Here is a 24,878-nt window from a genome sequence, read left to right as displayed (position 1 = left end):
TTATGGTCGTTCTTCCTCTGTTAGAGTATTGGCTGTACGGTATGGGTTTCTTAAGGGGGGATGGGACGTCAAACGGGCCGACTTGGAGCAGGAGAGGCACCACAGGGCATTTTAATTTCCACTGTCTATACTTTTACAAATAAATTCACGAAACCTTGTCAGCATGACCAGGAAGAATTCAGAATTCACACTCATAGCAGTGGAAGTTCAAAAACATAATAAAATAATTTTTACCTGTGAAATGTCATCGTTTTACTATTGGCTGCATTTGTTGCTATAGGTACACTTTCCTTCATAAGTAAGAAAGCTTCTTCGAGGAATTTTGCGCAGCATACAAACCATGCTTACAGGTGTATGAAACTCTAGAATTTTCCAAATCTTTTAAAAACTGAGATAATTAACCATAAAATTTGAGTTTTTTTCTAAACATGAAGTTCAAAGTGTAACAGCTCATTCATTTTTTCATAAATTAAATAAATTCTAGAGATAAATGACTGCAAAAATCATACGAATGACGGGGAATCGAACCTGCGATCTTAAGATCTGTAGCGTGCCAGCTTCGTGCACGTATCAGCTTCAAGGCACACCCGTTGTCGTTATTTATTTGAAAACCACAAATTTTATTTTCTTTAGACGGGAAGAAATACATAAATGCTGGTACATTTTCTGAATCAGGAAAATGTTCTGCATCAACCGTACACTCATCTTAACTGCTACATCCACTCTCTCAGCTTGTCCACAGTCCGTGGTTCGTGATAAAACATCCGCCTATTATGTGCATTGGAATAGGTATTTGTCTTTCCTTTCTCGACAGTCTCTTTAATGTCCCTAAAATACTGAAGTACAATAACGTTCCACCTGTGATCATTTCGCGACTTAATCTACAACATATTTGGTCTACGCAGTTATAATAAAACAGCTTATCGCGTATTATTAGAAAGGGCGTCGATAGGATTTTCAAACACTTCATCTTGAACAGTGTCCTCCTCTGCTCTAGACTGTCCGTAGCGTGAGAACGGTTCTGTGATTTTCCTGGGCTCGAAATATTAAATTCATAACCTCAGTGTCATGTCTTACATGTGATTTACTCATGGAATTTCCTACAGTTTACAAGAGACTATCTAGTGAATTTGGCCAGATAATTCAGTGCAACACCAGGAAATCAGTGGACGATAAGTTTTCCAAACCTCTTCCGCGATGTTGTCAAGTCTAAAATAAACCAGGTGCATGAGCAATTGAAGTCCATATCGACCTGTTACTCGAATGACTTACCTTGCCAAGCCTATGTTCGATGGATTCCAAATGTATGGGCTCATGTACAGAGCTGAAGGAACACCAGAATACCAAAAGGATGTCACTCAAATGGCCTAACTTATATTAGAGGTTAAAACATAATTACGAATTCCACTGAGACGCATCGATGGCAAACACCATAAATGCTAAGCTAGGAGTAGCGTTTATACTCAGTATCCCACAGTTGGTGCAGTTCATTCTTAATTCAGTTCCTGGTTGTCTCACACTAACAACACGTTGAAGGTTGTCAGAATAATTGTACAAAACTATCAACAGGGCTATTACAAATGATTGAAGCGATTTCATAAATTCACTGTAGCTCCATTCATTGGCATATGGTCACGACACACTACAGATGCGTAGAAAAACTCAAAGTTTTGTTCGGCTGAAGCCGCATTTCAGGTTTCTGCCGCCAGAGCGCTCAAGAGCGCAGTGAGACAAAATGGCGACAGGAGCCGAGAAAGCGTATGTCGTGCTTGAAATGCACTCACATCAGTCAGTCATAACAGTGCAACGACACTTCAGGACGAAGTTCAACAAAGATCCACCAACTGCTAACTCCATTCGGCGATGGTATGCGCAGTTTAAAGCTTCTGGATGCCTCTGTAAGGGGAAATCAACGGGTCGGCCTGCAGTGAGCGAAGAAACGGTTGAACGCGTGCGGGCAAGTTTCACGCGTAGCCCACGGAAGTCGACGAATAAAGCAAGCAGGGAGCTAAACGTACCACAGCCGACGGTTTGGAAAATCTTACGGAAAAGGCTAAAGCAGAAGCCTTACCGTTTACAATTGCTACAAGCCCTGACACCCGATGGAAAACCGATGGATCGGTCGTGGTGGAGATCATGATCAGCAATTCATGTCATGGCCTCCACGCTCTCCCGACTTAACCCCATGCGATTTCTTTCTGTGCGGTTATGTGAAAGATTCAGTGTTTAAACCTCCTCTACCAAGAAACGTGCCAGAACTGCGAGCTCACATCAACGATGCTTTCGAACTCATTGATGGGGACATGCTGCGCCGAGTGTGGGAGGAACTTGATTATCGGCTTGATGTCTGCCGACTCACTAAAGGGGCACATATCGAACATTTGTGAATGCCTAAAAAAACTTTTTGAGTTTTTGTATGTGTGTGCAAAGCATTGTGAAAATATCTCAAATAATAAAGTTATTGTAGAGCTGTGAAATCGCTTCAATCATTTGTAATAACCCTGTAGATTTAATTGCTGCAATAGAGTGCTTGCTGTTTTTATAATTCTCCATGTACGGCTCAGTGACAGAATGGACAACGCTAACATTAATTTCTATCAAATGGTTCCAATGGCTCTGAGCACTATGGGACTCAACTGCTGAGGTCATTAGTCCCCTAGAACTTAGAACTAGTTAAACCTAACTAACCTAAGGACATCACAAACATCCATGCCCGAGGCAGGATTCGAACCTGCGACCGTAGCGGTCTTGCGGTTCCAGACTGCAGCGCCTTTAACCGCACGGCCACTTCGGCCGGCTTAATTTCTATCCAACGACTGACAACACACTGAATAAATTTCTGCCTTTTGCGAATGCAGATTAAAGCCCGCGTAGAATACCGTGGCCTGTAGATGAGCAGTCTTCAGGATTTGTGTTGGGAGAGCGGTAGAGACGAGGATTACCGGCAGGCGCTGTAAGGCACGTGCCGAGCGCTGGAGGGGAAGGGCCGTTTTAAACTGAAACCTGCGCTCATATTTTTTTCTAAATGTTAAGTGGAGCCCCGGCACGCCCACACTCGTATTGTGACGTCGCCTCTGCTTTGATTGGAATCGAAATAGAATTCCACTGATAATGCAGCGACTTATTTTCGCCTGCTTGTTAACCATTTGTAACTGTCAGGGAAGTGTCATGAGTGGCAAATTTTGAGTAAAACCTACACATTTCTCTTGTTGCCATGTTAAAATTCGCTTCTTCTGCTATACACAGCTGAAATTACACAGTGGCACCTCACTAACACGTCGTGCATAGGCTATTGCGAGAGAATCCTGAAACATTGGTTTATTAAGTTTATCAACAAATTAAACTTGTAAGTCTTAACATACGTTGTTCCAAAACCCGTAACATTTCTCGTTTCACCAGACATCGATGGCCCATAAAAACTGCATTCTTTCATCCAAAAAGTCAGTAGTTGGTGGAGTAACATGGTAGATAGTTAAGTTTTGCGTAATAACTGCATGGAAAAATACTCTCCTCTTTTCTTGCTATCATTTGCTACAATACCATTTCTATATCTCAAACCGTTTATGAAATATGAGGAATGTTGTAAATATTTCAGTCTGGCTTTATCACCAGCATGGTGCGATGGCAAATGAGTGTGCAACGTCAGATCAGTTTTATCGAGATTGGTGACAGATGGATCCCCACCCAAGTCTAAAGAAATACAGTGTGAGTAGGAAGGAAAGGTACATGCTTTGAGGGGTGATAGTAGTGGTGATTTCGAAAACAAAATTTCTAATAAACATATGCCCTTTTCTTAATCGTTTGTGGGTAAACCAATGAAAACAACTAGGAACGGGAGACGTGTAGCGTCATCCTTACTAACCGTGTCAGTACGCAGTTCACTTGCGCATGGTGCAGTTGTTTACCTCATGTCTCAGTCCGAAAGTGCTTTTCGTAATGCACGGTATTACAGTGTTGTTAAGTGATCGACGAATACAGTTTTGTGTAGTGAAAATGCCACGAATGTTTACGCACGCAGAGTATGCTGACATGGTGTTTGTCTATGGTTTGTCGGCCGGTGTGGCCGTGCGGTTAAAGGCGCTTCAGTCTGGAACCGCGTAACCGCTACGGTCGCAGGTTCGAATCCTGCCTCGGGCATGGATGTGTGTGATGTCCTTAGGTTAGTGAGGTTTAAGTAGTTCTAAGTTCTAGGGGACTTATGACCACAGATGTTGAGTCCAATAGTGCTCAGAGCCATTTGAACCATTTTGTCTATGGTTTGTCCAATGGGAATTCCAGAGCTGCTCGGCGAGAATACCAACAACGATTTCCGAATCGCAGAGTACAAGATAGCAAGGTGTTCAGCGAGGTGTTCCACGGATTGCGTGACTGTGGTACGGCTTTCCAGCGTAAATTTTTTCTCTAAATGTCCCATACAACAAACTATTAATGAAGTTGAGAACGTCCTTCAAATAGTGGAACGCAACCCTACTACTAGCTCTAGAAGAATTGCTGCCCAACTTAGTATTCCGCAAACACGAGTGATACGCACAGTACACGAGCACGGTCTGTATCTCTTTCATCGGCAGAAGGAAAAACGTCGCCGGCCGCTGTGGCCGAGCGATTCTAGGCTCTTCGGTCTGGAACCGCGCGACCGCTACGGTCGCAGGTTCGAATCCTGCCTCGGGCATGGATGTGTGTGATGTCCTAGGTTATTTAGGTTTAAGTAGTTCTGAGTTCTAGGGGACTGATGACCTCAGATATTAAGTCCCATAGTGCTCAGAGCCATTTGAACCATCTGCATGAATGAGATGCTGCCCCCGGCAAGAATTCTGTCAATGGATCATTGCCAATGAGCTATTAATTCCACGTAGTCAATTCACTGATGAGTCAACATTCACCCGCAACGGAATCAACAACAGGCGCAACTCTCATGCATGGGCAAATGAAAATGGGCACGCTACTGTGGAAACGAATTTTCAACGACGTTTCCCAGTCAACGTGTGGTGCGGTATTGTTGGTGACCAACTCATCGGTCCAGTTGTTTTAGATAATCGTCTTACTGGGACATGGTATCTTGAGTGTCTTCAAAATGTGTTACCAGAATACGTGGAGGATATCCCTTTGGCAACACTCCTACACATTTCGTACGGCCAGTGACACAGTATCTCAACACAACATATCCTGGTCGTTGGATCGGTCGCTGTGGAGTTATTGCTTGGCCACCGAGATCACCCGATCTTACGCCATTGGATTACTGCTTGTGGAAGTGGCTGAAAAGCGACGTCTACAAGCGGAGAGTGGACGCAAGAGAGCAACTTCTCGTTCGTATTTTACATGCTTGTGCCCGGGTAAAGGAATGCAAAACTGCTCCGATCGGCGACACAGCGCCTGTCTATAAGAGCAGCAACATGCATTGAAGTTGACAGTGGACTGTTTGAACATCTTCTGGGAGGAAACGTACACAATTAAACAAACCATATCATAACAGTATCTCCATTTACCGCCACCTGCACCTTTCCCGTTCCTAGCTGTTTTCAGTGGTTTACCCGGAGACGGTTAAGAAAAGGGCATATGTTTATTAGAAGTGTTTTGTTCAGAATCACCAGTAGTATCATACGTCAAAACATGTATATACCTTTCCTCCTGACTCACCCTGTATTCAGTATGTTAGCTAAATTTCGAATGCAGTAACATATTATGTATCAAAATTAGAATTATATTAACACCTTCAACTGCTAACGGGCGTTGATATGTATAAACGGGGGCAGGTGAAAATGTGTGCCCCGACTGGGACTCGAACCCGGGATCTCCTGCTTACATGGCAGACGCTCTATCCATCTTTTTTAAAAATTTTATTCAGTATCGTTCCTTGCGTTTGGTCTAGGCGGACGTCACAGGACATCCGTACAAGTTGATCGTAGTTTCCTTTACTCAGTTTTTTTATTACAAAGTGATAGCGCCTCTCTGACCAAACACACTGAGCTTCCGTGCCGGGGAATCTCATTTTGTTCGCTTTTGTTCGTTGCATCTGCTCGGGGAGGACATCGTAAGACATCCGTTTAAGTTCGTTGTTGATCGATTAACTCAGTTTTTTTTTATTGCAGAGGGCAGCTAACCCTCTGACCGAACACGCTGAGCTGCCGTGCCGGCTTCCACCTGAGCCACCGAGGACACACAGAATAGTGCAACTGCAGGGACTATCTCGCGCACGCCTCCCGCGAGACCCTCATTCTCACCTTGTCTGTCCACACACTACATTCGCAATGTCCCACCCGAACACACTCATTACTCGTGGAAGACATTCTTACCAAGTCCCGTAAGAGTTCGGGGAACATGTGTGCATCCGTACAGAAGAAGAAGGTCATGGTCGGTGTTGCCAGAACTATATACTTACATGGTTTTTGTGACTGTTCTTCGACATAAATATCACAATAACTATGACCATTAACGAAATTATGGTCAAATGATCGTGAACTGGACATCTAAAGCCATAAGCATCGCAAAATAGAAATTTTTTTACCGAATAGTTTCTTTAAAATCGTTTGAGAAAGATTTTAGGGCGTGCTTCTCGATTCTGTCATCGCAGACTGGCTGAAAGGTGGGAAACACTGACGGCCTCCCCTTCCGAATAAACGAATGAACTCGCCCAGCGCTTTGGAGGAAAATTGGTCACTGCGAATCGCCTATCGTATCGTGCGTGTACTCTTACTTAGACGATTTTGTCAAGTGTTTTGTTGATTATCTGTTTGAAGTGAATGCAAACAGTTGCTAAGTGGTATACAGAGTACTTTTCTGTTGCGGCATTTGATCTGGAAACACGATTCATGAGTGAAACTCCCTGGAAAATTACATTTATTTGCTGGACTGGTACTCTAACATAGAACCCTTGCTTTTATGGGTAAAGGCTACCCAAGTACAACTCACGACTTGTCCTCACAGCTTTATTTCCGCCAGTACCTCATCTCCTACCTTCCAAACCTCACAGAAGCTCTCCTGCATTCCGTGCCGGACTAACAAAAAATGGTTCAAATGGCTCTGAGCACTATGGGACTTAACATCTGAGGTCATCAGTTCCCTAGAACTTAGAACTACTTACACCTAATTAACCTAAGGACATCACACACTTCCATGCCCGAGGCACGATTCGAACCTGCGACCGTAGCGGTCGCGTAGTTTCAGACTGAAGCGCCTAGAACCGCTCGGCCACTCTGGCCGGCGCTGGACTAACAGTCCTGGAAGAAAGGAACTGAGAGGAACAGCTTACCCTCAGCCTAGAGTAATGTTTGCAGAGTGAATCTTCTAGTGTACAGCGGAGTGTTCGCTGAGATCTTCGTGAAGGGTGCGTTGTGCTTCTGAAAGAAATTGCGAATCAAGATCCAAAAGAATACTTTCCAACACTGAGAATGTGAAAAGTCGCTTCATTGTTTTATTATAAAAAATGTGTAGGAAAAACCAGTGTATTGATACTTATCTGCGAGAAGCCATATATACAGAAAGTAAATTGCAGGAAATGGTGTACCTTCTTGCTACTGGTTGTGGTTCAAGGACCCTGACAAACATCTTTCGATTAGTAAACTATTAGCTTACCGATCTGCCTTCACTTTACTTAATTTCCGTGTCCAGCTTTCCGAGACGTTCCTCCAATATCATAAACCATTTAACATTTGGCACACACACTGCATCAGCGCATATACCGATGATTTTGTTACCTTCACTTTCTTCTGTTCTTGGGAGTAGATAGATCTCTCAGGAATATGCAATGTGGTAATTTTAAAACCGCACTATTAATGTTACAGCGTATGTCAGATCTGCTCGCTGTAGTGCAGTATTCAGAATCATAAAATAAACAATAAATACCGACCTGATGCTTTTAACACTCTGTTTAATCTTATCCTCCTGAAACCCCGGCATTCCTGCCGACTTCTCCAGCTTTGATATTCCGGCTACCTTGGCTGCTTTACTTTTGTACAGTGGACTTTCACGTTCCACAAATACTCCTGATCTACATAGAGGGAAACTAAGTTAACAGTGGTACGTCACTGCAACGAGCCATGTTGCCGATCCACAAGCAACAGTTGACTCAAAGGAGAGGGCGGAACGAAGACAGACAATAATGCGTGCTACTAATCAGCTTTTCACACTAGTCCAGGGGCGTGCCATTGTTAGGTGACCTGGACTACCTACCTACAGATTATTAGCTGCTTGAGAAAAGTAATGAGGCTGATTTTTAACCTACCATAGTTTTATTCCCTCCCAAACAACACTTTTGTCCCATTCAAAGTAGTTCCCCTCGACACCTGCACGCCGGCGGCGTCGCTGTTCCCAGTATTGCTAGCAGCGCTGAAAGGCTTCAACTGGTCGGGTCTTTAACATGTCGGCCACGTTCTTTTGAATGCTCTTCCGAGTTCCAAAATGACTTCGTTTTAAAACATTTTTCAATTCCGGGAAAAGAAAAACATCACGAGGACTCAGATCAGATGAATAGAGGGATTGTGGAACAACAGGAATGCCTTTCGAGGTCAAACATTTCTTGATTGAAGTGGCCGTGTGACATGGGGCGTTGTCTTGATGCAACATCCAGTTGTCTGCAATGTCCGATCTCATTCGATTCACCGTTTTTCAAATGGTTCAAATAGCTCTGAGCACTATGGGACTTAACATCTATGGTCATTAGTCCCCTAGAACGTAGAACTACTTAAACCTAACTAACCTAAGGACATCACACAACACCCAGTCATCACTAGGCAGAGAAAATCCCTAACCCCGCCGGGAATCGAACCCGGGAACCCGGGCGTGGGAAGCGAGAACGCTACCGCACGACCACGAGCTGCATTCACCGTTTTTTCTAAACCTTTTAAGGATATCTTTGTAAAACACGTGGTTGACAGATTGTCATGGAGCAACGATCTCACAAGAGCATGCACACGTTCGACGTTTTCGTCGGTTTTTAAAGTTGAAGGTCTCCCTGAGTGAGGTTCATCTTCAACCTGTTCTCGACGTTCAAAAACTGATTTGTACCAACGAAAATCTTGTATTCTTGATAAAATTCCCCATAGACCTCGTTCAACTTTTCAGAGGTCACACTCGATGATTCCCCAAGTGTGACACAAAACTTAATAGCATGACATTGCTCTGAATTCCGCTGTTTCATTTTCGTGACGCGCTACAAAAACGCAACGTCACTGAGGACGCTCTCAGAAATCACATGATGGCTGTACAGAGCTGAAACTTGGATTGAACATCTGGAAAGGATGAATAAACGCCGGCCGCTGTTGCCGAGCGGTTCTAGGCGCTTCAGTCCGGAACCGCATTGCTGCTACGGTCGCAGGTTCGAATCCTGCCTCGGGCATGGATGTGTGTGATGTTCTTAGGTTAGTTAGGTTTAAGTAGTTCTAAGTTCTAGGGGACTCATGACCTCAGATGTTAAGTCCCATAGTGTTTAGAGCCATTTGAACCATTTTTTGATGAATAAACCTGTCTACACAAGTAGAACAACACAGCGTTGCCAGATCGCTCGTAGTGATCAGGCTTATTACTTTCCTCACGCCTCGTATACGAAACAATGTCGTTTAGAAAATTTTACTTACTAAGTCAATTGGCCCTTGGCTAAATGTGACATCGAGTGAGACGGCACAGTGATTAGCACATTGGACTCGCGTTCGGGAGGACGACGGTTCAAACCCGCATCCGGCCATCATGATGTAGGTATTTTTAAATTGCTTCAAGCACACGCCAGGATGATTCCTTTGAAAGGGCACCGCCTTCCCCATCCTTCCCTAATCCGAGCTTGTGCTCAGTCTTTAATGACCTAGTTGTCGACGGTACATTAAACACTGACCTCCTCCTTCTAAATCACTGGCACAGTGTGAACCAGCCTTTAGGCGTGAGATGACGAAGTACGTGTTGAGGCTGCGGTGGCTTTCCAACACTCTGGTGTGTAATATAGCTGCTATTGTTTGCACCATCAGACTCGCCTACCGTCAATAATTCTGTACTGTGAGGTGTCCACTCCCGCGGTCCATGTAAGGGCTGGGATCAAGCCGTAGAAACGGGAGCAGGCCAGCCAGCACAACCGGTCCGCGCCTGTAGCGGGTCACAGCAGGCGGGCCTCGAACCCCCGACCTTTGCCAAAGACGCGGCCTGGGCGTGGCCGCCCGCCTCCGTGCCTCGCCTGACTCTACTACACGCGGACCAGCCTATTTCTAAAGTTCGGACTATCCGCGGTCGGAAAAGTGCCGGTATTCCGCGCACTATCATACAGCGTGTCGGAGAAGTCTCAGCAGCCTTGTTGCCTGTCGCCATCGCTCAGTCAGTAGAGTATTATCCAAAGCCTACCATGTATAAGTAAGGGGTAGACGGCCTTCTGCCTAGCTGCAGATTTTAGCAGACCGTTTATCCGCCGCGCGGGCGAGAAAAGAGAACCTTTCTATTCTGTCGTGGATCCGCGCATGTGCGGTAGTAGTAGTAGTAGTAGTAGTAGTGGTAGTGGTAGTGGTAGTGGTGGTGGTGGTGGTGTTAGCGCCCATGAGCAGAACTCGGCGTTTCGAGCGGGCTTTTTGCTTGTTATTGTTTACAATTGTGGGCAGCAAACTCTTGAGGACTCTTGGCTATTGCACGAGATATTCCAACATTTTCAGAGTAATTTTTATAAATACTGTAATTAAACAATTCAAAATTCTTTTTTTCTGTACTGCATTGAGAAATATTGTATATCGAATCATGTCTTCTTACTGTAAAAATGAAGTGAAACAAAGAAAATATGAGTGCGCTTATTGAAGCATACAGCAAGGAAAGTGTCTATATAATACTCTAGATACGCTGTACAGTAACAAGGTACTTCTGCAAATATTCAAATCCGAGTTACACTATGTAATCAAAAGTATCCAGACACCTGGCTGAAAATTACTTAAAAGTTCGTGCGCTCTCCATCGGTAATGCTGTAATTCAGTATGCTGTTGGTCCACCCTTAGCCTTGATGACAGCTTCCACTCTAGCAGGCTTCTTGTGGAAAGGCAGCCCATTCTTCACTGAGTCCTGCACTGAGGAGAGGTATCGATGTCGGTCGGTGAGGCCTGGCACGAAGACGGCGTTCCAAAACATCCCAAAGGTGTTCTATAGGATTCAGGTCAGGACTCCATGCAGGCCAGTCCATTACAGGGATGTTATTGTCGTGTAACCAATCCGCCACAGGCGGTGCATTATCAACAGGTAGTCAATCGTGTTCAAAGATGCAGTCGCCATCCTCGAATTGCTCCTAAACAGTGGGAAGCAAGGAGGTGCTTAAAACATCAATGTAGGCCTGTGCTGTGATACTGCCACGCAAAACAAGGGGTGCAAGCCCCTCTATGAAAAACACGACCACACCGTAACACCACCGCCTCCGAATTTTACTGTTGGCGCTACACCCTGGCGTCGGATCGCCACATTGTGTACCGTGATTCGTCACTCCACACAACGTTTTTCCACTGTTCAATCGTTCAATGTTTACGCCCCCCTATACCAAGCGTGGCATTTACTGGCGTGAAGTGTGGCTTACGAGCAGCCGCTCGACTGTGAAATCTAAGTTTTCTCGCCTCCCGCCTAACTGTCATAGTACTCATGTCCATTATAATTATCCGGGCTGTTATGCCGTGGTCGGTTGTTGAATTCTGTGTCAATTCCCAACGTTTCGTCTCCGACTGCGGGATACATCTTCAAGGGGGTCCGTAGCTCGATGGAAGGTCCAAACCACCCACTGGCTCGCTACTGACTGCCGCTAAATTCCGTGTCCGCGCGCTCCCGCGCCGCGGCGTGACGTCACGTGTTTTGCAGTGGAGCCTGATGCAGTTTGGAATTCCTGTGTGATGGTCTGGATAGATGTCTGCCTATTACACATCACGACCCTCTTCAACTGTCGGCGGTCTCTGTCAGTCAACAGACGAGGTCGGCCTGTACGCTTCTGTACCGTACGTGTCCCTTCTCGTTTCCACTTCACTATCACATCGGAAACAGTGGACCTAGAGATGTTTAGGAGTGTGGAAATCTCACATACAGACGTGTGACATAAGTGACACCCAGTCACCTGACGACATTCGAAGTCTGTGAGTTCTGCTCTCTCACGATGTCTAATGACTACTGGTGTCGCCGATCTGGAGTACCTGGCAGTAGGTGGCAGCACAGTGCACCTAATAAGAAAAACATTTTATCGCACAGTGTATATCGTCTATGTGAATATTTATTTCGGTGTGTGTGTGTGTGTGTGTGTGTGTGTGTGTGTGTGTGTGTGTGTCCTTAATTTGTGAAAGTACCACACTTGTTTCAGTCGAGTGTATCTTTCGTATTATGTCAACATGCTAGGAAAGATAGTGTTCAGAGAATAGCCGCAAATGTCAGACCAGTCGTCCTGGCCACGGCCAGGGAGGACTGTAATAACTTCTTAGCATCTTTCCACTCGTACTGTTGTGAAATAGCTTCCCTCATTACTGTGTCACTTGCGCAAATCCCGTCATGTTTGATCCTCAGCAGCTTATCAAAACTAGACACATCCACTCTGACAAAGTTCCTCAATTCCTATGGATCTTTGGACCTCACCTCTCCATTAATAGGAAACATCCCCCAGGCTGTGGCTAAGCCATGTTTCCGCAGTATCCTTTCTTTCAGGAGTGCTAGTTCCGCAAGGTTCAGGAGAGCTTCTGTAAAGTTTGGGAGGTAGGAACGAGATACTGGCAGAAGTAAAGCTGTGAGGACCGGGCGTGAGTCGTGCTTCGGAAGCTCAGATGGTAGAGCACTTGCCCGCGAAAGGCAAAGGTCCAGAGTTCGAGTCTCGGTCGGGCACACAGTTTTAATATGCCAGGAAGTTTTACTCCTTCTAATTGTAACAGAGTAATTACGAATTCACTTTTATTTTTTCAAATATTGCCCAACTGTACACGGACACAATGCAAAACGAATAATGAGCATCCGGGCAACTGGGAGCTTGATTTGTTTGTATTGTGAGATGAGGAACTTTGCATCTATCACGTATCTCTTACCCAGCGCAAAGTTCCAGACGACTAGAGAAAAGTGCAGATGACTCGACACCTTGATATAAGAAAGGCAAAAGAACGGACCCACAAAACTACAAACCAATATTCCTAACATCGGTTTGCTGCAAGATCCAAAATATTGCCTGCTCGAATATAATAAATTTTCTTGAAACTGAGAAGTTTGTGTCAACTAATGAGCATGGTGTTAGAAACCATCGCTCGTGCGAAACACAGCTTGCCCTATTCTCGCACGATGCCCTGCTAACTATGGATGAAGGGTAACAAGCAGATTTCTGAAAAGCATTTGACACGGTGCCCCATTCCGGACTGTTAATGAAGGTGCATACAGAATAGGCTACCAGATATGCTACTGACTTAAGTAACAGAACCCAGTATGTTGTCCTCGACAGCGAGTGTCCATCAGAGACAAGGGTATCGTCATGAGTGCCACAGGAAGCGTGAAGGACCACTATTATTTTTTTATATACATAAATGACGTGGCGGACAACTGCAATCTGCAGTTGTTTGCTGATGATGCTGTGGTGTACGAGAAGCTGTTGAACTTCAGTACCTGTAGGAGGATACAAGATGACATAGACAAATTTTCTAGATGTGTGATGAATGGGAGCTAGCTCTAAATGTGGAAAAATGTTAGTTAATGCAGACGAGTAGGAAAAACAAACCTTTAATATATGAAACTTCCTGGCAGATCAAAACTGTGTGCCCGACCGAGACTCGAACTCGGGACCTTTGCCTTTCGCACACTCCGCTGGAGAGTGAAAATCTCGTTCTGGAAACAACCCCCAGGCTGTGGCTAAGCCGTCTCCGCTATATCCTTTCTTTCAGGAGTGCTAGTTCTGCAAGGCTCGCAGGAGAGCTTCTGTAAAGTTTGGAAGGTAGGAGACGAGATACTGGCAGAAGTAAAGCTGTGAGTACCGGGCGTGAGTCGTGCTTCGGTAGCTCAGATGGTAGAGCACTTGCCCGCGAAAGGCAAAGGTCCCGAGTTCGAGTCTCGGTCGGGCACACAGTTTTAATCCGTCAGGAAGTTTCATATCAGCGCACACTCCGCTGCAGAGTGAAAATCTCATTCCTTTAATATATGGATATTGCGCTAGTAGCGTCCTGCTTGACGCAGTCGGGTTGTTTAAATGTCTGAGCGTTAAGTTGCAAAGTGATATGAAATGGAACGAGCATGTGACGATTATGTTTGGAGAATTTTGGGAAAGCGTGTTCATCTGTAAAGGTGACCGCGTATAGGACGGTGGTGCGACCTATTCTTGAGAACTGTTCGAGTGTTTGGGATCCACACCAGGTCGGATTGAAAGAAGACACTGAAGCAATTGAGATGCGAGCTACTACACTACTGGCCATTAAAATTGCTACACCAAGAAGAAATTCAGATGATAAACGGGTATTTATTGGACAAATATATATACTAGAACTGACATGTGATTACATTTTCACGCAATTTGGGTGCATAGATCCTGAGAAATCAGTACCCAGAACAACCACCTCTGGCCGTAATAACGACCTTGATACGCCTGGGCATTGAGTCAAACAGAGCTTGGATGGCGTGTACAGATACAGCTGCCCATGCAGCTTCAACACGATACCATAGTTCATCAAGAGTAGTGACTGGCGTATTGTGACAAGCCAGTTGCTCGGCCACCATTGACCAGACGTTTTCAGTTGGTGAGAGATCTGGAGAATGTGCTCGCCAGGGCAGCAGTCGAACATTTTCTGTATCCAGAAAGGAACGTACTGGACCTGCAACATGCGGTCGTTCATTATCCTGCTGAAATGTAGGGTTTCGCAGGGATCGAATGAAGGGTAGAGTCACGGGTCGTAACACATCTGAAATGTAACGTCCACTGTTCAAAGTGCCGTCAATGCGAACAAGAGGTGACAGAGACATGTAACCAATGGCACTCCATACCATCACGCCGGGTGACACGCCAGTATGGCGATGACGAATACACGCTTCTAATGTGTGTTCACGGCGATGTCGGCAAACACGGATGCGACCATCATGATGCTGTAAATAGAACCTGGATTCATCCTAAGAAATGACGTTTTGCCATTCGTGCACCCAGATTCGTCGTTGAGTACACCATCGCAGGCACTCCTGTCTGTGATGCAGCGTCAAGGGTAATCGCAGCCATGGTCTCCGAGCTGATGGTCCATGCTGCTGCAAATGTCGTCGAACTGTTCGTGCAGATGGTTGTTGTCTTGTAAACATCCCCATCCGTTGACTCAGGGATCGAGACGTGGCTGCACGATTCGTTACAGCCATGCGGATAAGATGCCTGTCATCTCGACTGATAGTGATACGAGGCCGTTGGGATCCAGCACGGCGTTCCGTATTACCCTCCTGAACCCACCGATTCCATATTCTGCTAACAGTCATTCGATCTCGACCAACGCGAGCAGCAATGTCGCGATACGATAAACCGCAATAGGCTACAATCCGACCTTTATCAAAGTCGGAAACGTGATGGTACGCATTTCTCCTCCTTACACGGGGCATCACAACAACGTTTCGCCAGGCAACGCCGGTCAACTGCTGTTTGTGTATGAGAAATCGGTTGGAAACGTTCCTCGTGTCAGCACGTTGTGGGTGTCGCCACCGGCGCCAACCTTGTGTGAATACTCTGAAAAGCTAATCATTTTCATATCACAGCATCTTCTTCCCGTCGGTTAAATTTCGCGTCTGTAGCACGTCATCTTCGTGGTGTAGCAATTTTAATGGCCAGTAGTGTAGATTTGTTACCAGTAGGCTCGGTCAGCATGCGAGTGTTGCGGATATGCTTCGGGGGCTCAAGTGGTAATCCCTGGAGGGAAGAAGACTTTCATTTCCAAAAACACTACTGAGAAAGTTTAGAGAACCGGCACTTGAAGCTAACTGCACAGTGATTCTCCTGCCGCCAAGATACATTTCACGTAAGGACCACACAGATAAGATTAGAGAAATTGGGGCTTAGATAGATAGTTGTTCTTACTCCCTCTAATTGTGAGTGGAACAGGAACGGAAATAACTAGTAGTGGTACAAGGTACCCTGCGCCACGCACACTGTGGTGGCTTGCGGAGTTTGTATGTAGATGTAGCTTGACGCTATGTAGCGACACTTGATGAGGCTTGGCCATGGTAAGTGGGAGAGCCTGCCTACACCTGTTCGTGTTTTCTGTCTGCAGAAAACCGTACTGGACAGCATCCAAGCAGACGACCCGGAGTTCCGTGGGGATGGCTACACCAGCCTGGCGGTCATCTACGCCGTGTTCGCCGTTTGCAACTGGCTAGCGCCGTCCATCATCAGCGTGGTGGGGCCGCGTCTAACCATGGTCATCGGCGGCATCACCTACGCGTGAGTCTCGACACCCCACTACCAAAACACCACACGTCATCTGGCTGAAAGGCTCCCGACACCAGTTATGTAACTACTAGCGTCTAGCGCCTCCTTTTCCGAACTGCATAGCATATAACCTTCAGAGAATACACTGATCAGCCAGAACATTACGACCATCGACCTAATATTGATACAAAACCGTCCAGCAGATGGCTGCGTCACCTGGTGGAAAATGACTGCTTTTCAGACACGTGCACAGTGCATGTAGTATCAGTGAGCGTGCTGTCCCTATGTAGAATAGGAAGGGTGTGTGATCTATCTGAGTTCGAGCGAGGGCAAATTGTGAAGGCCCAGAGAGGCTCGGCAGGAGCGTTTCGGAAACTGCACGACTTGCTGGGTGTTCGAGGACTACCGTGGTGAGTCTCTTCAACAATGTGGCACGTCTAGATGTCATGGGGCTGGGCAGCCATGCCTCCTTACAGATGTCAGACATTGTAGACCATACAGACTGATAAAACAGGACAGGCGGTGAACTGTGTTGGAACTAATATCGGACTTCAATGCTTCGCAGAGTACGAGTGTCTCTGAACACACAGTGCACCAAACACTCCTAATGATGGGCTTCCACAGCCGACGACCTGTGCGTGTGCCGATGATAACACTACGACATCGGCAACTGTAACTGAAATGGGCATGTGACCGTTGGCCCCGGATGTTGCCGCTGTTGCAGAGCATCGCACGGTGTGATGAATCTTCATACTTTCTTTGTCATGTTTACGGGAGGGCGTGAATCTGTCGTCTTCGAGGGGAACAGCTCCTTGACACCTGTATTAGGGGAAGGAGAAACCTGCTGGCAGCTCCATTAAGCTGTTTGGAACATTCACTCGGGCATCCGTGGGTCCAGTGGAGCTGGTGCAAGGCACAATGACAGCCAAGGACACTGGTTGCAGATCATGTACACCCCTTCATGACGATTATATTCCTCGATGGCAGTGGCATTTTTAAACACGATAAGGCATCATGTCACAAGGCCAGGAGTGTGATGGAGTGAATCGAGAACACAGTGGAGAATTCCAATTGATGTGCTGCCTCCCCCCCCCCCCCCCTCCCCCAATCTGAACCCGATCAAACACACCTGGGATGTGATTGAACATACACCGCCCCCACGCCAGAATTTACAGGAATTAGGTGACTTGTGTATGCAGATGTGGTGCTAGTACATTAAGGTTTTGGAAGATTATTTCATCCCCTTTATACAACGTGACCCTGATTTTGACAAGACGTGGTTCATGCAAGATGGAGCTGGACGTCATTGAAGCAGAAAAGTGTTTGAAGTCCTGGAGGAGCACTTTGGGGACTGCATTCTGGCTCCAGGATACCCAGAGGCCCTGGCATGGGCCTTGATTGGCCGCCATATTCTCCAGATCTGAACATATGTGACTTCTTTTTGAGGGGCTATATTAAAGCAATAACCCCAAAACCATTGCTGAGCTGAAAACAGCCATTCAGGACGGCATCAACAGCATCAATTTGGCGACACTTCAGCAGGTCGTGCAGAATTTCGCTATTCGTGTGCACCACATTGTCGCCAATGATGGCAGGGATATCGAACATGTCGTACCCAAAATCTGAATGTCTGTAGTGACATTTACATGTTGAATAAAGTGTGCGCACACCGTAGTTTGTAAGTAATTTACATTTTCTTTCATATAGTTCAATAATTGTCACCTTATATATACATAAATGATCTGTTGGACAGCGTAAGCAGCAGTATGCGGTTGTTTGCTGATGATGATGTGGAGTACAAGAAGGTATTGAACTTCAGTGGCTGTAGGAGGTTTAAGGTTGCAAGTGTAGTAGGAAAGGCGAATGGTAAACTTTGGTTTCTTGCTAGAATTTTGGGAAAGTGTGGTTCACCTGTAAAGGAGACCACACATAGGATGCTACTGCAGCCCATTGTTGAGCACTGTTAGTGTTTGGGATGCAAGCCTGGTCAGAGGAAAGGAAGGCATCGAAGCAGTTCAGAGGCAGGCTGTGAGATTTATTAATGATAAGTTTGAACAACATCCAAATATTACAGAGATGCTTCGGGGACTCAAATGATCATCACTGGAAAGGAGGCAATGTTCTTCTTGAGGAGCACTGTTATGAAAATTTAGAGAACTGGCAGTTGAAGCTGACTGCAGAACGATTCTACTGCCGCCAACGAATATTTCACATAAGAACCTTGAAGATAAGATTAGAGAGATTAGGGCGTACAGAGGCATCTAGGTAGCCATTTTTCCATCACTCTTTTTGCGAGTGGAACAGAAAAAGAAATGACTAGTAGTGGTACAGGGTGCCCTTCGCCATGCACTATACAGTAGCTTGCACAGTATCTATGTAGATGAACATGTGGATGAAGGTACTGTGAGGTTTAGTAAGACAAGTGCAGTCTCTTTGCAAATTTTCTCACGCAACCTTTCCAATTCCCTTGTGTATGGTAATGACAATTGATGATTTCAACTTGGAGAAACAAATTGTAGGTATATATGCAGAATTCTGCTGAAATAAACAAGATAATTGAGCGTCACTTAGACATTTGATGTTCTTTGTTTTGGGGGGGGGGGGGGGGGGGGGGGTGCAAGGCCCTTGGAGGTCACCTTTGACAACCTACTCTGCTTCTTTGAGAACTGTGGGATGCCTGTTACTCATTCAATACCTCTCACTCATTTGCAGTTATTATCCTGTGCATGTAAGTTTTGTCATCGTCAGCTTGTTCAAAGAGTTTTTTGAAAACTTTCGCTGAATGTCCCTTTTAGTCTTTGATCACAAAATGAGGAACAAACTATGCCTCAGCTCTTTGTATGTCCAATTTTTCATTTAGAATCTCATAGCACGAAACACTCGATATTCTGACGTCGTCTGCAATATCCCAAACAGATGGCAGTTCAAACACAGTATGTTCTTGGTTTTCCAACATTAAGTACTACCAGCTGAGGTAAAACACCTTCCTTGATGCACGCCAACTTAGTGAGTTACTTCAACCTTTTGATCAGGAAAAACTGTTGCTAACACTGCATTTGACATATTGCTTGTAAGCTTGTTTCAATGAGTGTCACTTTCATCATCTTCTGGTGAAGTGTTGAGATTGCATGGTTGTCCCATACAGTTTCCTGAGTGAACGCTGTGTCTCCCACCCCTTTTGCCATTCGATTCAGTAACTTGTGGTGAAGGGCACGGGTCGCCATTCGACTCTTAGTGTGTTCATTCTTGCTGAGACTCACAAAGCATAATCTGCTGCGTGTGTTTCTGGAGTGTGGCTGCTAATGCCAGATTCTGTTTCCAACTTGACTGGTAGCTCTTATCACTGAGATAAAACGCCATGACAATCTCATCAACAATTGATTGCTTGATTACGCTCCCCCAAAAGTGACTACCTCAGCACAGAATGCCAGATGAATATTTAATTATATGTGAGTCAAGTGAATGTGATGGCCTCCATCGACTTCTGTGTTCAGGTATTATAATCTGTCAGATAGAATCCAGCTCCACACATATGAGTGTGTGAACTTACTGTTGTGAGGTATCGTCCCTCCACACTGCAGCCACTGTAGTATTCGAAGGAAAATGGGCACATGCGTATGTGCTCTCAACATGATGTTAACACATCTACATCTACATCTACATGACTACTCGGAAAATCGCTCTTAAGTGCCTGCCGGAGGGTTCATCGAACCACTTTTATTCTCTGCCCTCCCTCCCCGTGCCATAGTCTAACAGTGTTTGGGGAAACATTTAGATCTTCCTGTATGAGCTCTGATTTCTCTCATTTTATTACATTATCATTTGTCGCTGTGCGGGTGGGTGTCTACAAAATTTTCAGATGAGAGTGTTGGAGACTGAAATTTCATGAAAAAATCTCACTGTATAAAAAACACATTTGTGAAATTTCATGAAAAGATCTCACTGTATCAAAAAACACATTTGTTTCAACAATTGTCACCCCAAATCGTGTCTTATATGCTTGACTCACTCTCCACTGTTTCACAATAATACAAACTGAGATGCTCTTCTTTGAACTTTTTTGATGTCCTCCATCAACCCTATCTAGTAAGGATCCTATACTGCACAGTAGTAGTCTAGCAGAGGACTGACAAGTATGGTGCAGTTAGTCTCTTTAGTATACCTGTTGTCTGTTCTAAGTGTTCTGCAAATAAAACAGTCTTTGGTTTGCCAATTCCACAGCTTTATCCATGTGATCAAAGAGTAAACTGGAGCCATGGCAGGCTGATTTCCATAATACTGGCATGTCTTCAGCATCTTGTTGGAATGAGAGAGATGGATATATCGCAAGAATTGCCCTACGGACTAAACTGTAACCCATCTGTGATCATGTTTGATAAGTGAGTCCACCAGCATGATGGGCAGGACACAGGATGTACTGAGCCATGTGGTCAGCACCAGTTTGAAGTTGCATGGGCCTCTTTGCACTGGTGAAACTAGATGGGGGGAATTTGAGCACTAACTTCCCCTATGGTAAAAGTTCCTTCATCATAAAACAGAAATACATTTTTTGGGCCAATGCCTACTTATTGCATGTAGCACTGACGCTGGCCACATATTGTTGTTCTTGTTATCACTAGGTGGGAAGAATAAGTTATTTACTGTCCCAGGTTTTTATTATCACTCAGATTACCTGTAATCAGAACTGACAGTTACCTGTTGTTGCAGGCTTCTGCACAGTGTCTCAAAATTCTTTATAGTTGACTACAGCTCACATTATAAAGTAAAATCTGTCATGTTATAAACTTATAAAGTTTAGCCCTCTAGATTGAATGAAATTTTATGACACATTCCATACGACAATGCTCCATAGTAAAACATGGCAATACACTAGGTGAAAATGTATGACCCAAGTTGTGCTTTGCAGTAGCAACTAAAAATGTAACACCACTACATTTGACAGGTGAAAAAAAGCACACTGACATATTAGAATAGATTAAACATTAAAACATGAAAGAAAATCTTAAAGAATTGCATTGAAACATGGCAGTGAAATCTGTAAAGACACATTGACTGAACTTACAATTAGTGAATGGATTGTTTAATAGAAAAACAAAAATATAAATAAGTGAGCCAGATCTATATCATCTTAATTCATAAGATTTCTCATTGTCCAACTCTTTCATTTAGCAGCCTTCATTGTTCGATGGAAGGGAACAGCAAGAAAAGGTTTTGTAGATGAGCTTTGTTAATAATGCAAAGGTAGTAATCTGTCCACAATATTGTGATATATGTTAGTAACAATACACAGCAGACCAGAGTGGAACAGAATACGTATGCAATACTCTTGTGCCAATATGTAAGCCATAAAATATGGTTTAATAAAGAAGAATGATAATGACTGTATTCTTCACATGTTCTAAAACTCTCAAAATTTCATGCCAATGATACATTATTTCCAGTCCAAAACAGCAGGTGAATTGAACCTACCAATCCTGGATCTCAACTCCATCATGTAACATAGTTGTGATGTGTCAAGCAATGTCATACATGTGCAAACAGAGAGAGAATAGAATAATGACAGTATTTCTTTTAGACATATATTGGCTTTTAGAATGTATGCTTTGCTGGCAGACTGACCTGTAACATTGCCTAAGGTCTTGGCTAGGTTGCAAGGTGACAGTTCTTTTGCTGATTGATGAAGCAGTATCGAACACTTTAGTTAATGTGCAAATGCTAACTGCTAATATCTGGCCAGGAAACTGGGCAATGTGTGTGTGTGGCCTGACAGCATGGAGTTTGTGGCTTGTGTTACATGGATAAGATGATTCTGCTTATGGTGTCTGTCTGCACCTTGGAGGTGCAGCTTCATACAAAACACAGGTGAGTAAGCAAAGTGTGGTTCTCTCATTCAGTCTAAAGGCAGGAAATGGCAAATACTTATTCAGCCTTTCCTGCCAGTTTAAACGATCCTATTCACTTAGTAAATGTAGTTTCATGTCTTCATTCACTGTGTGGGGTCCCTTTGCACAGTGGTCATATCCCTGTGGAAGACACAGGTGCAAGAACTGCTCAGTCTGCCTACCCGGTATCTCCTACTTCAGTCATGTAACAGGCTTATCCTGCTCAGTCAGAGACCAGGCCGTATGCAAAAGCAGGTATGTCATGTAACAACTCTACTGAAATTGCTGCACAGCTTTTTATGTTGGTGTGACTAAGAGCCAGCTGTCCAACAGAATGAATGGCTACTATCAGACTGTGGCCAAGAGAAAAATAGACCACCCAGTGGTACAACATGCAGCAGAGCACAATGTACTCAATTTCATTGGCTGCTTCATGATCCGGGCCATATCTATGCTTCCCTCCACATCCAGTTTTTCTGAACCACGCAGATGGAAGCTATCCCTGCAACACGTCATTCATTCATGGAACAATCCTGGCCTTAGTCTCCGTTAATGGACTGTCTGTATACCCTCCACCCAACAGCTTCCCCTTCCTCTCTCCTATCATCCCCTTCTCTCCACATCACCTTCATTGTGTACTGCCATCCACTGGCTCAACACCCTTGCATCACGTACCTAGCCTGTGCACCTGCCATCCCTCCCTTCCCACATTCCGAACCAGCAAACCAGCTATCTCCCTTCAATCCACTAGCTACCCACCTGAAACTCTCTTCCTGCCTCCTGCCTCTCTTCCTCTACCTACCCTACCACAATCCACATGACGAACTGCACTCCTGGTAATTTGTGTCCAGCCAGCACCAAGTAGTGGCACAGGCCTCTGCTTTTTGGTAAATGGTCTCCTTTAGGAGTAAAGTATTAACATGTTTTCCATCGATGCATGTCCAGTGTTGCCACATACACTGCAATTTTTTTCAAAATCAGCATGCACAAGGTGGACGTGCTGTGCTCCTCCACTGCCACCTTGAAAGATGAATGCTGATTGTAGGGCTGGACAGTACATTGGAGGAACTGAACCTGATACTCCACACTCATCAAATTATCCTTGACAGAGATGATAGAGGTGTCAGAAATTAAAAGAATTTCTGAATGACAACTCCTTCTACTCCATAGAGGAATTTTTAGATATAAATTAAGGAAAAAAAAGAAAAAAATATTTAAAAAAAATTAAAAAAATAAAGTTGTTATATTAACTTAAGTATGTTGTTAAATTAACCTAATTATGTCATGTATTGGAAAATTTGACTCGTTCCACATCATTACGAAATATCGTATTCATGATCCATGGAACTAGTATTAATCTAATCTAATCTAATCTAATCTCTAATCCACAAATGGCACTGGTCCAAAACAATACTGACCCACCTACCTGCTGAGCCTTCAGGACTGCTTGCTTGAGATTTGTGTTGGTCCCTCTCCAACTGCACTCTCTTCTACAACAATCTGTAGGCATCAAAGGAATCTTGTCCTCATTGGTGAAGACAGTTAGGTTCCATTCCAGACATTTCCTTGCCCACCTTCTTCAGTTCCAAGATGCTAGGGGGAGTTTTTACTGTTGTTTGTAATGGATGCAAAGAGGCCACTTGATTGTCTGCAGAAGCCCGCATACTGTCTGGGTTGATGCAGTCCTCCCAATTACCTGCAAAAATGCAGGACATAGTACAAGACACAGCACGCCATGTTCAACTTGTTTGAGAATGCAGGTATACATTTATACCTCCTGTACAAAAGTGACTACATAGATCGTTGCTCTCAAAAGTGTATTGAGTAAGTAATGTTTTACTTATATGTCAATATGAAATGTGATTTCTTGGAATTTTGAGAGTAGGTATCTTTGTGATCTAAAAGATAGTTTCAGTAGTGCCTGCTACTGGAGCATTTTTATCACTTCTGTCATGCTCTGTAACAGGGCTTAACTGAGGGTCACATGAATGGTTTTAGGAAATTCCATAATCTGGAAAAATTTATTTTCCATAGCTTTTTAATCTTGCAGTGGCTGTCAAGGGGATAATGTTGTGAAATGGATCTGAGTTGAAAAAGAAGTAACAACATTTTATCTCAGAATGATTGTGTATTTGTCAAAATACCTTGTTTGAAATGTTTTCATGTACAAACAACTTAATGCTGATAATAAGTTTGTTTCTTTTGTTGAGCACATCATAACAGATTGTTTGGCATGTTTATAAAATAATTTACTGAAGCATTTGTTATCAGAACAAAACAATAATCAGTTAGATTATTCTCATCTTTTTGCCATAGGAACGGAACATATAAAATATCTCTTGCTAAAATCTCAGGAAAAATTTGCAGAACTGTCTTGTAACTCAAACCACAAACTTCAATTTTCCAGTAAAAACCTTGAACAGATTTGGCTTGGTGTGGAGGCTCCATCAGATTTAGCAATTGCAGTTCTTCTGCCATTTGCAACCATTTATTTCTATGAATTGTTCCTGTGTGGAAATTAATATTTCAGCCATTTAGATGTGGTGTTAATAGTAATTACATTTAAAACACTGAGATGGGGTTGCAAAGAGATGCACCGTATGGAACCACTGACAAAAAAGTTCAACTAGCTTTGCTGTAGAAATTAATAAAAAATCAAC

General features: G+C 44.3%; 2 protein-coding genes across 2 annotated transcripts in view; one reads left to right on the top strand and one right to left on the bottom strand.

Moving 5' to 3' along the window:
- LOC126416453 (rho GTPase-activating protein 44-like) overlaps window positions 1-23,663 on the bottom strand; it is a 343,310-nt gene extending 319,647 nt beyond the window's left edge. Inside the window, exon 1 of the mRNA XM_050084185.1 lies at window positions 23,645-23,663. The gene's annotated coding sequence lies outside the window, so the exon portion shown is untranslated. The remainder of the gene's footprint in view (window positions 1-23,644) is intronic.
- The window catches only part of LOC126416454 (UNC93-like protein MFSD11), a 232,532-nt gene that overhangs the window by 152,823 nt on the left and 54,831 nt on the right, over window positions 1-24,878 (top strand). The window contains exon 2 of the mRNA XM_050084188.1: window positions 16,179-16,348. Coding sequence (XP_049940145.1) covers window positions 16,179-16,348 — 170 coding nt within the window. The remainder of the gene's footprint in view (window positions 1-16,178; window positions 16,349-24,878) is intronic.

Source organism: Schistocerca serialis, chromosome 8, assembly GCF_023864345.2.
Source record: "Schistocerca serialis cubense isolate TAMUIC-IGC-003099 chromosome 8, iqSchSeri2.2, whole genome shotgun sequence".
Taxonomy (NCBI): Eukaryota; Metazoa; Arthropoda; class Insecta; order Orthoptera; family Acrididae; genus Schistocerca; species Schistocerca serialis.
Note: the sequence above shows the minus strand (reverse complement) of the source record. Positions and strands in the feature narration are given on the sequence as shown.